We start from the raw sequence: 12,207 nt of genomic DNA on the forward strand, positions 1-12,207 counted from the left end.
TTCCATATTAATTTCAGAGCTCGAGTGCAATTTGTTGCGATTATTTCATGAATAAAACTTTTCAAAACCAAAATTTTATTGTAAATTATTTATGTAAGTACAAATTAGTACCATTAAACACACAGTTTTTATAAATATTTGACGATTGAAAGTCATCACTTTTATAATTTTTAAAACAGTTACTGAATGTATTTTTTCGTAGCAACGAAGGGCATCTGACGTAATATACTTAACGACGGGATATTATCAAAAATTATCACCTTAATTTGCATTTCTGTAGCTTTCTATTGGTCAGAATCTCCTATGAATGAAATAATCGCTGTAATAATAATCTGATTGGACAGAATTAAACACGTGATGAAAAATCTTACTACATGATTGGAAGGTAAAATCATTAAACAATGATCAGTTTTATGATTAACTCTACAATTATGATTTACTAACAATTATGATTTATTCGAAAAAAAAACTAAAATTCCACAAGGACAGAACAATAATCGCCATGTATAGTATATAGGTGTTAACTATATTTATCTCCAAAACAATTGCAGTTGTGCGTGTTCAATGGTAATAACAAAGTTATTGGTACCGTATTTATTATGTGTCATAAACTTTTCAATTTGTATTGTGAAAAATATTTTTAGATAAACGTAAAAATGGATAAGATGAATATGCATTTATTGATACATATTTTATACATTCATTTCAACGCTGTACTTCAAGCGCACCTTGCAGGGAATGATTAAAACCAACGTCAAGATGTAGAAATTGTAAATGTGGCACATTGATTGAATATATGTTTAAACAGTAAGTACCATATTTTTGTTTTTTATCATTATAATGTACATTATTTAATTTGCCACAGTTTAGGATAGAGAGCTTAACTATTATAATATACATTATTCTTATCATAATACTGCTTAAAGCTTTCAAATAACCCCCAGTGTTTACGTTAAGGATAATCAATGTGATCTACTTTGTGGTTATTAATACTTCAAATGCATATATTTTTCTTCTCTTTTTAGGGGTATTATTTATATAACGTTTTTGTCACATGTTCCTGTCATATCAATAATAACCTCGTTTAAAAACTTATCTCTTCCGTCCAATTTGTCATTTGTAATTTTCCCTTGTTAGTATTTTCTACTCTACTCAGCGTTTTTTATGTGTGATTGTGATTTTAATGTTGATTTAGTCAGTCTAATGATTCCAACTTGTACCCTCTCATTCTAGTATCAATTGGTGCCACACCTAGACTTCCACTATATTTTATTCTACTAATGTTGATTTTTTAACCAAGAGGAGCAAACTAAAAAGACAGATTCACACCCAAGAAAGTTACTAGAAAACTCACCAAATTCATCTTCTTTTTTCGTTGATCATATCAGCTTTCAATGATAATCCATACATATTATATTATACTAACACATCGCTAAAGAGTTCTAAAGACAACTATTTTTATATAAAACTAGACTAAAAATCTAAAAATTAAAGGAATAATGCAGAAAACACAAAAAATCGCCGATATACTTAATTAACCTATAAAATGATAGAAGTGCCAAAATTTCATAAATGTCATTAGTGTCAAAATTTAATAACAGTGGAGTAAACTTGCCTGCGGTTGGACCAATTAGAAACGAACATTACAGCGCGGTAAATTTGAATCACTCCTCTTGGTTAAAAAACAAACAATAGTACTAATCATTTTGCTCACTAAAAATATTCGCCCAAGCATTTTTGTTTCTTTCTTATTAAGTTCCCTTCACAGAACCTCATTAGGTATTTACCTTTTATTTTAGAATCTTCTTTATGTTCAAGATCCATTTCTCTTTTCTTTTTTACCTAAATACCATTTGACATCCATCACGTGATTTGTTGTGGTTCTTGCCGTTATCTTGCTTTTATGAACAATCATTAAATATAAAGCTACTGCGAGTTTCAGCATAATAATATGCATATCTTAAACATATCTTGGTATTCGATGGATTTTTCTATATTACCCTTTACTGCAGTGGAGCTAGTTGATTTATGTAGAATCTAATTTAATTTCTAATCTACTTTTTTATTTTCGTAACTAGCTTGTAAAGATGGTTTAACAGACTTATGCGAAGGCAATTCTTAAGTCTAACAATAAAACACTGAAAACGTTTGTTTTCTATACTTCCACAAAATTTATTATAACTAAGTGACTACAGCTGTTTCGGCGGAGTGCAATTCTCAAGGTCTGTTGAATCGCGGTCGCTCTTTTTTTGTAATAAAATCATAAGTGCACTGTGCCACCTTGATGTAGGTGTTTCACTTTGGTGCAGACATATGTTGTACAGTTCACTTATATTCTCTAAAGTCTCCACTCCAAACTTTGCGGCTTCTATAACGACATTATTTTTCCCGTAGCCATCAAAAGAATCAAATCATTTGATTTTCTTCAGTGCCTTCCTTATTGTGTCTATTAATATGTCAGGCATCAATTTCGATCTTTGCTCATCATGGTTTTGTTCACTTCTGTATAATTTTGTGTAGAAATCTTCTACTACTCTTAGTACTTCATCACCGTTGGTGATGATATTTCCATCGTTATCCTTTAATTTCGTTATTTTCTCTTTTTTCTTGTCAATTGTTATTTTTTTCTTTAGAACTTGAGGCTCTTATTATACTCAATTCTTAGTTATAATTATTATATTCAATAAGTTACTCCATGTTCTCCCCATTTTTTAAATTTAATGTTAAAACATTATACCCTCGTGGTAGCCAGGATGCATCGGCTCTGATAAAAGAAACATGTAAAACTTCTCAACATGTTGGCTTCTTCTTCCTCTTTCGATCTCTTAGCTTAGCGTATTTTATAAATCTTCTCAGTACTATCATTTCTGCCGTTTCTAGTAGTCTTCGTGTTGTGGCTGTATCGGGTCTTATTTCTGATCATATGTCATTATTGGTTGTACACTGATTTTATAAATTCTTGACTTCATCTCAGTAATATGTCGGTTTCGCCATATATTGTTATTAAGACATCCTGCCAGTCTATTTATATAACATGTAAAACTATTGGAATTAATTGTTTTTCGATATTTTGTAGTTCTGCTGCTTTTGATCACAAAGTGCAAAAAATATGGAGAACATTTATACACTATGGAGCGACGAAAACCGCCAATATCACAGCCCGACACAGTTTCTCCCACTAGTACCGTTAACATTTTTAGCGATAGCGATGAGATGTATTATACAAACATTTTTAATAAAACCAATGGGAATCTACTTAGGAATACCACCAGGTGAGTGCAGCAATGTCATAATACAATAACAATTATTCTTTCTTTGCTTTTATCCATTCTTACAGTAGGCTTTCTTTACCACATTTTTCCATATATTTCTCTATCGGGTCATACAAATATTCTTCTCAGATATGTCTTGTCTAACCGTGGCTTAAAAATGAATATCCATTTTCAATTTCGTTGCAACACGAAACTACAGCCGCATCATTATTCCAGTCCAATCAGTGAGTGCAGCAAGCACCTCTACCGGTTTCGAAACTTATTAGTCTCTCACCAGGAGGCACATCTCGTTGGAACTTTACCGCGCTGAGCAGATGGGACGTGAATTATAAATTGTAAAATTCCCTCATCTTCCTTAGTCTCAGCATCCGTTATGGCTTGCAAATTGCAGACGCCTCGGAGCTGTTACCAGAGAAGGTTCCCATTATTTTCAGTCTGGTAGGATGTAGAGTAGCATTATGTTGTTTTATGTGCTATTAGATTGAAAACTTAGTCTTTTTAAAACGTTTAGTAATTAGATATTTGATTTCAATTCAGATTCATTAAATGGCAATGATATCGAACAAGCCCAAGAATATCTGCCTAGACCATGGTGAGCATGGTGGAGATCAAATTTTGAAACAATAGAGAACCCGAAGTGAGGAAGTCAATAGAACAGCAAGACTGGCATAGGTAGAATTTGGAAAACTCAGTTGTACACTTAAGAACCACAAAATACCTAAATACTTGAGGAGCAAAGTGTTCAACCAATGTCCAAAACCAGCATCAAAAGAAAGGGCAATAAAAGGACAATGTTAGATATACGACTGTCACATAGAAAGAGTAAGGTACATAAGAGTAAGAACATAGACTGGGTAAGATCAAAAACAAAAGTCGTGGATATCACAATAACTGTCACACTCAAATGGTGATTCGCAAGACAAAATGACCAACATAGGTATGCCAAAATACAACATTGGACCTTCAAATCTTACAAAGATACACGACCAAGAGGAAGACCACATATGAGATGGGTAGATGGCATTAAAAAATACAGGAACAACTTGTTAAGGATCGAGATCGATTAAAGTAGCTGAGAGAGACCTATGTTCAAAAATAGACGATAACAGGTTAAGAAGAAGTAGGAAATAATGTCTTCTTTTATTTTTTTGTTCCTCACTGTTGTTTTCATCGCTTATATGATATTACTAGTTAGTTCTTTCCCACAACTTGTTTAAGACAGACATCTCTTCTTCCTCTTTAGTAGTCTCTTTTGGTCCAGTCCTGGACATAGGCCTCCCCTTGTGTTTCCCATATTTGCCTGTCATGAACTATCTGGTGCCAGTTTCTTCCAATGCCTCGGTTACGTGCTTTTGGTTGCCATTATATTATTCTCTTTGCCCACCTTTGTAGACTTAACCTAACCATTCAATCTATTTTAGACCTACCTGCTTATCCCAGTGTTCTATTAGAAAAGACTTCCAAACCCAGTAAGCTGACAAGATTCACGACGAGCTGTAAAAAACTAATATGGTATTCCTTTATCTGGACATTTGGAGTGGCAGTTTTATGGAACAAGCCTTGGTTATGGGATATTAATGCAAGTTGGACCGATTTCGGGAACGATCCAGTCACCATAGATCTATTTCTCTATGGTAACTTAACTGTATTGTACTACAGCTCAGAGCTCTTAAGTCAATTGTTTCTAGATGTGAGACGCAAAGACTTTTGGATTATGTTTATACATCACATCACAGCGATTGCAGTCGTTGCCATCATCTGGATTTTTAAACTACATCGAATAGGCTCTTTAGCTCCTCTTCTGCACGACGTTAATGATATCATTGTGGAACTGTCAAAGTGTCTTAAGTGTTTGAAGTATCCTAAGTGGCCTGAAATATTCTTTGAATTTTTTGCTATTTCCTGGGTAATAACCAGATTAATAATTCTACCGTTTTGGTATATACGAGCTTGTTTAGAGGACTCCCAAGGTGCTTTATCACAAGCCTCTGTATATTACGTGTGGAATGGGCTTTTCCTGGTTCTAATGTTTCTACACTGTATTTGGACTGTTATGATTTTTAAGGTAATTAGAATGATTATTCAAAGTGGCTCTGCGGTGGATATTCGATCTAGAAGTGAAAGTTGTTCCGAAGAGGAATCAGACAAGGATGATTAATTGTATACTTATTTTTGTTAATGTTAATCTGTTATTTAAACTGTTATTTTTATAAACAATTATATTTTTATATACATTTTATGATAGTAGTTTTTTGTACAAATAAATGTAAACTGCCAATGGAGCCTAAGCACTAAAATAATATTTTGGATGGGAATTACTGGAAATGGGAAACTTACTGGTAATGGTTTATTCGAAAATCGAATATCCTAACTTTATTTTATGTCAACGATAAATAACTACGTGTAACCACGAACAGCCCACATAATAAGGCAAAAATATACCCTGTTTGTGACACTTCAACAGCCAGGGTACTGAAACGTTTTTTCGATAGGTAATACCCATAAGAACAAATTGTAACTATTTCCTGCGTAGGATCTGGCAACCATTTTTATTTATAAACAATTTAATGTCAAATAACGATCTTTTTTCTTTTTTTTTCAAATCAATGGAAAACAGTGAAACTTATGGTTTGTTTAGTACAATCATATTCGAGAGTTAATCCAATCATCTTCTTATTGTTAATATAATTGTGATACAAATGAGAGTATGTGACAAAAATTTCAAAGCAATTCATTCAATTGTTTAAATTTTATTCAAATTGTTTATCAAAGAGACCTTTTCAAATGCCAGAAAAAAATTATGTTAGAACCATTCTACAGGTGTTAGTCCTGTCGCCAGGGGGGGGGGGATACAACGGCGTAGAACACGAATTTTTTGGGTAACAGTCGATCTGGATGTCGATCTTCTTTTTAAAGTGCCGTCTCCTCAATGGAGGTTGGCTACTACAATTGCAAACTCTTCTCTCTTTTCGGCTGTTCTTATTAGCTGTTCAAAATTGACCACTGTCCATTGTCGGATGTTTCTGAGCCACGATAGTCTTTTTCTTCCTAGTCCTCTCCTTCCCTCGATCTTTCCTTTCACTATAAGTTGAGCATATTGGTACTTATTATTTCTCAGTATGTGGCCTAGGTATTATAATGTTTATCTTTCACAGTATTGAAAAGTTCTCTTGCCTTGCCTATCATATCCAGCACTTCTTCGTTTGAGGTATTCGATTGAGGATGTCGATAAGATTGTTATAAACAAAGAACTTGAGGAATTACATAACAGCGATTTTTCGCAAAACAAAACATTGTTTTGTCGTCTTTCACCTCTTTTAACATAATGACCTAATTAATTGTTACCACTTACCACGTGTGGGAGTCATGGTTGTCATGGGGAGTGTGGGAGTCATATGTTGTCCTAAGGCCATATCCATAGGATTTATATAGATCCTTTGGATTTTACTATGTTTACACATATGTAAGCCTTTTAGTCTATTTTTAAAAGGTTTTAACCTTTGTATTTTTGGGTGACTCACCATGTTCTTGTAACACTGATGATGCTCTTGTTACAGAGCGAAAACGTTTTGTTTTTATATTTGTAGCCCTTCTAGGGGCTTTTTAAATTAATATACCTTTTACCAAGACGAATTTTTCATTAAATTTACTTGTAATTAATGGTATACAGACAGCTACAGGAAATTCTTTCTTGTGGATATTTTTTTGTATTTTTTGGGTTATTCTAAGCAAAAAATGTTCTTACAAGTTTTCGAGATAAACGCGGTTGTACTTTCAAAAAATCGAAAAATTGCAATTTTTGAACCGGAATAACTTATGACTAAAAAATAAAATAACAATTCTATTTGAAAGTTCATGTCAAATTATATAGATTTTGATTATTTGCATTACTAAAAACTAATTTTTGTGTCCCGTGCACAATGCATGTGTTTTAATGCATGCTACGTAGAAATAGCCTGTTTGTAGCGCGCCTACTCGTTCGATTTGCTCGCATACACCCAAGCACTACGTGTTTATAGCTTTGTTTGACAATAAAAAAATTAATTTTCAGCAATGCAAATAGTCAAAACCGGTTTAATTTGACTTGAACTTTCAAATGCGGTAAGCAGAATAATTGATATTACTTTTTAATAAAAAGTTATTTGGGTTCGAAAATTGCAATTTTTCACCCCACTTTTATCTCGAAAAGTATGCATCCTACGAAAAAACTTGTAAGAACACTTTTTGCTTAGAATGACCCAAAAAATACAAAAAGATAACATACATTTTGTTTGGCGAAAAATCCCTTTTATGCAATTCCTCAAGTTCTTTATTTATAACAATCTTATCGTAATCCGGATCAACAACTGTTGCCCAAAAAATTCGTATTCTACGGGTCAAAATACAAAAAAAAACTTGGATAAGTCCATCTGAATAAAGGAGGCCGTTGTACCCCCTGACGACAGGACTATGTCAGATGAAAAAGCATGAGCTAAACTTTCAAATTTTCTTAAAAAAGTGAATAAAAATGCGTTTATTAGTAATAAATCATTATGCAAAAGTATCGTCAATCATTCCTTATAAGCTTTTTGAATAACTTTTTTCAAAAAAATCTATTTTTTTACCGTGTTTTAGGTGCACAACTACGAAGTAATGTTATGTAGACATATAATAAATGATAAAAAATTGTAATGAATATATATAATTATTGATAATATAAAAAAATACAAAGTTTATAAGGAAAAATTCACGATACTTTTGCATAATTATTTATTACTGATAAACGCATTGTTTATTCACTTTTTTAAACCAATTTGAAAGTTTAGTTCATATTCTTTCATTTGACACCTGTAGAATGGTTCTAACATAATTTTTTCTGACTTATATTATTGCAAAAAAAGCTCTCTTATTTAAACAATTTTAATAAAATTTTGTCACATATTAAGCACCAGAGAACCCTCATTTGACAAAAATTTCAAAGCTATACACTAAGTTTTACAAAAGTTATTGCGAAATTAATTTTTTTGCAATTTCGACATTTTTTCGCAGTTATCTTAACAACAAATGAGTATATTAACCTTTATAATACGCCATTTTAAAGGTTTTTCCATACTGTCGAAGATATGGAAATAAGTGTCCTTAAATGTTACGTGTACTCAGTGCTTCTATAAGGAGTAGAAACGTGGACATTGAAGGCGGAAACTCCATCGAAACTTCAGGCTTTTGAGCTATGGTTGTACAGAAGGATCCTAAAGATACCATGGACAGACAAAGTCACCAATGAAGAAGTACTACGGATGAACACAACCGCAGATTTGGTCAACATCGTGAAGGGACGTAAGCTGCAGTACTTGAGATATAATGAGAAATCAAGGCAGATACGAGCTGCTCCAATGCATTTTGCAAGGTAAAATTGAAGGAAAAAGGGCCCCAGGATGAAGAAGAACATCCTGGCTTGCTAACCTGAGAGCATGGTATAGAAAGACCTCAACACAATTATTCCGTATAGCAACCAACAAAATCATCATAGCCAGAATGATCGCCAACGTTCGGAACGGACAGGCACCCTAAGAAGAATATTAAGAAGAAGTAGGAAGTAACGTCAGGTGCTAGAACTGGTGTCAATTTTCCTTTCCTTTTCTAGTGTTCCTAGAATTTCTTTGAGTTTTTAGTTCCTCACTGTTGTTTTAATCGCTTATATACTAACTGACCTTATCAGTATTTACTGTGACTGTACTTTATCAGTGATAGTTTTGAAGAGTTTATTACAATTGATTCATGTGAATGTTATCATAATGCTTTTGATAAATCTATGAAAACTAGATGTGTTGGTATCTTTCTTGATAGTTAGTTTTTTCTCACAACTTATTTAAAACAGACATTTCTTCTTCCTCTTCAGTAGTCTCTTTTGGTCCAGTCTTGGGCACAGGCCTCCCCCCTTGTATCTGGTGCCAATTTCTTCCAATGCCTCGTTTATGTGATTTTTGGTTATCATTATATTATTCTGTTTGCTCACTTCTCTTCGCTACTTTCTCTTGCCACATGCTCTGCCATTTCCATTTAGATTTTGCGATAGCTTTGAAACAGACAGACATAACTTATAGTTATTACTGATACACTTCTGTAATTATTACTATCAAAGTCATTGCCTTCTTTGTTAATTTATTTGTAGACTTAACCTAACTATTCAATCTATTTTAGACCAACCTGCTCATTCAAGTGATCTATTAGAAAAGACTTCCAGACCCAGTAAGTTGACAAGATTCACGGAGAGCTGTATAAGACTCATGTGGTATTCCTTTATCTGGACATTTGGAATGGCAGTTTTATGGAACAAGCCTTGGTTATGGGATATTAACGCAAGTTGGACCGATTTCGGGAACGATCCAGTCAGCGTGGATCTATGGTTCTATGGTAGTTTAACTATAGTATACTACAGCTCAGCGTTCGTTGGTCAATTGTTTCTAGATGTGAGACGTAAAGACTTTTGGATTATGTTCATACATCATATCACAGTGGTTGCAATGGTTGCCATCATCTGGATTTTTAAACTACATCGAATAGGTTCTTTAGCTCCTCTTATGCACGACGTTAATGATATCATTATGGAACTGTCAAAGTGTCTTAACTATCTAAAATGTCCTAAATGTCCTGAAATACTTTTTGGACTTTTTGCTATTTCCTGGGTAATAACCAGGTTAATAATTCTACCGTTTTGGTACATACGAGCTTGTTTAGAGGATTCCCGTGGTGTTTTATCACAAGCCTCTGTATATTACGTGTGGAATGGGCTTTTCCTGATTCTAATGTTTCTACACTGTCTTTGGACTGTTATGATTTTTAAGGTAATTAGAATGACTATTCAAAAAGGCTCTACGGTGGACATTCGATCTGCCAGTGAAAGTTGTTCCGAAGAGGAGTTAAAGAAGCAGGAATAATCGTATACTTATTTTTGTAATATCAATTTGTTATTTAAACTATTATTCTTTACACAATCATATTTTTATATACATTTTATGATATTACTTCTCTTGTATAAAGAAAGGTAAATGACCAATGCAGCCTATGCACGGAAATAATATTTTGGCTGAGAACTTACTGGAAAGGGTTAGAATATCCTAACTTTATATCAAAGATAAATAACTATGTGTAGCCACGAACAATCCATAATGGAAGTATAAATATCTAAAACACTAGAACTGTCACTGTCCAATGTGGCTTCGACTTTCCCATGCGGCTCTAACCAAAGTTGTAAAATGAAGGTCGGTCCAGTCTCTGATATTTTCAAGAAAAGAAATCTGCGCCGTTTTCCGTCAATCTTCCCCTGGATGATCAGTTGCGCAAGGCGGTACTTTTCCTTTCTCATTGTGGAAAGGTATTTCCACCTGGAAAGGTATTTCCATTTTATATTTGGTGATAGAATGGTCTGTTATCATCTCCCATATCGGATCCCCGCATATATCTTTAATGCTGCAGTGTCCTTTGCCCACTGCAATTTTGCTTTGATTTCCCTGCAGTCTATGTAACCCCATCCTTGCCTCGCCCTTCACTGTGATGTGTAAGGGAGGAAGGTCTAGTAAGGCTTCCATTGCTGCAGTTGGTGTGCCTTTCATTGCTCCTGTTATGCTGAGACAGACAAGCCTTTGTATCTTGCCTAACTTCTCTATAGCATTTCTCTGCTGCACCTTTGGCCACCAGACCAATGCTGCATACGTTATTGTGGGCTTTACCATCATGTTGTATATCCAATACATCATGTCCGGTTTAATTCCCCATGTTCTGCCATGTGTGCGTCTGGTCACCATTAGAGTAGGTTTTGCAGTATTGATATTCACTCCATTTTGTTGCTCGAAACAGAAGTGGAAGATCAGGTTAATAAAGCAAACAGAACCGCAGGTTGCCTGAATGAAACAATATGGAGAAATAAAAACATCGGAAAAGAAGTGAAAGGCATAATTTACAAAACAGTCATCAGACCAATTATGACATACGCGGCAGAAACACGACCTGATGCAGAAAGGACAAAAAGAATGCTAGAAACAGCAGAGATGAAAACATTGCGAAAAATCGATGGTAAGACGCTGTGGGATAGAGCTAGAAGTGCAGATATACGAAGGAGATGCAAGGTGGACAACATTAATAACTAGGTGAAAAGCAGAAGAAGAGTACAATGGAACGACCAAATAAGCCGAATGACAGCAAATAGAGTAGTAAGGACGGCGAGAGAAGGTTCCCCAATAGGAAGACGATCAGTGGGAAGACCACGAAATAGATGGAATGATAACTTACTGGAGGCACATTGAAAAACAGACAGAGTAATGTCTATATAAAAAGAAGAAGAAGAAGAAGTCCCCATTTTCTTCACAACTCTTAGTAACCCTATTTAATAGTATCTGGAGACTAGGCTCAGAATCAGTCATTAAAACAGTGTAATCTGCATAGCGGATGTTATATACTCTTTGTCAATTCATTCTGGTACCTCCTGAAGAGCGAGAAAAAGCGTTCGCAAATATTACCTTCGAGTAGACGTTAAACAATATCGGTGATACCACATAGCCCTGACACCTCGTTGTATTTTAATTAGCCTTGACGTACTACCATTTGAATTTATGCTTGCTGTCTGATTCCAATGAATAGCTTCTATAATTTTAGAATCTCTTTTATCGAAATCTATAAAAGAAGGTCTATATCGAAGTTTTAAAGAAATCTATAAAACAGACAAAAAGGTGTGCTTGTTGATCTTTGCACCTTTTTGACAGAGTTTGAAAACAGAATATTGCTTCTCGTATGCCCATGCTTTCCCTGAAGACAAATTCATCCTGACCGGTAGGTAACCTTGTCACATCTTCTATATATTCTATTCTGTATGATTCGCAAGAAAAGCTTCAGAATGTTATTTAGTAGACTAATAAGAAATTGTATTTCAAACAGACTCTACAACAGTATCAAAAAGTTC

The 12,207-nt window shown here is 34.2% G+C and overlaps 1 protein-coding gene across 2 annotated transcripts; it reads left to right on the forward strand.

The window, feature by feature from the left end:
* The first annotated feature begins 656 nt into the window (after window positions 1–656).
* Window positions 657–10,266, forward strand: LOC114334108 (ceramide synthase 6). 2 transcript variants are annotated; one of them, XM_050644601.1, is made up of 3 exons: window positions 657–807; window positions 3,077–3,272; window positions 9,453–10,266. In XM_050644601.1, the coding sequence occupies exons 2-3, from the start codon at window positions 3,110–3,112 to the stop codon at window positions 10,187–10,189; spliced, it is 900 nt and encodes a 299-aa protein (XP_050500558.1). In that variant the 5' UTR covers window positions 657–807; window positions 3,077–3,109; the 3' UTR covers window positions 10,190–10,266. The 2 variants fall into 2 exon arrangements, with proteins under 2 accessions (XP_050500558.1, XP_050500557.1); XM_050644600.1 differs by lacking the exon at window positions 9,453–10,266 and adding an exon at window positions 4,694–5,511.
* Window positions 10,267–12,207: the final 1,941 nt, after the last annotated feature.

Source organism: Diabrotica virgifera, chromosome 2 (genome assembly GCF_917563875.1).
Source record: "Diabrotica virgifera virgifera chromosome 2, PGI_DIABVI_V3a".
Lineage (NCBI taxonomy): Eukaryota > Metazoa > Arthropoda > Insecta > Coleoptera > Chrysomelidae > Diabrotica > Diabrotica virgifera.

Bases quoted from the DNA above. Each gene is read 5' to 3' on its own strand.
- LOC114334108 (XM_050644601.1), top strand. From the start codon at position 3,110: ATGGAGAACATTTATACACTATGGAGCGACGAAAACCGCCAATATCAC. The intron at 3,273-9,452 runs GTGAGTGCAGCA...AATCTATTTTAG, and splicing joins CTACTTAGGAATACCACCAG to ACCAACCTGCTCATTCAAGT.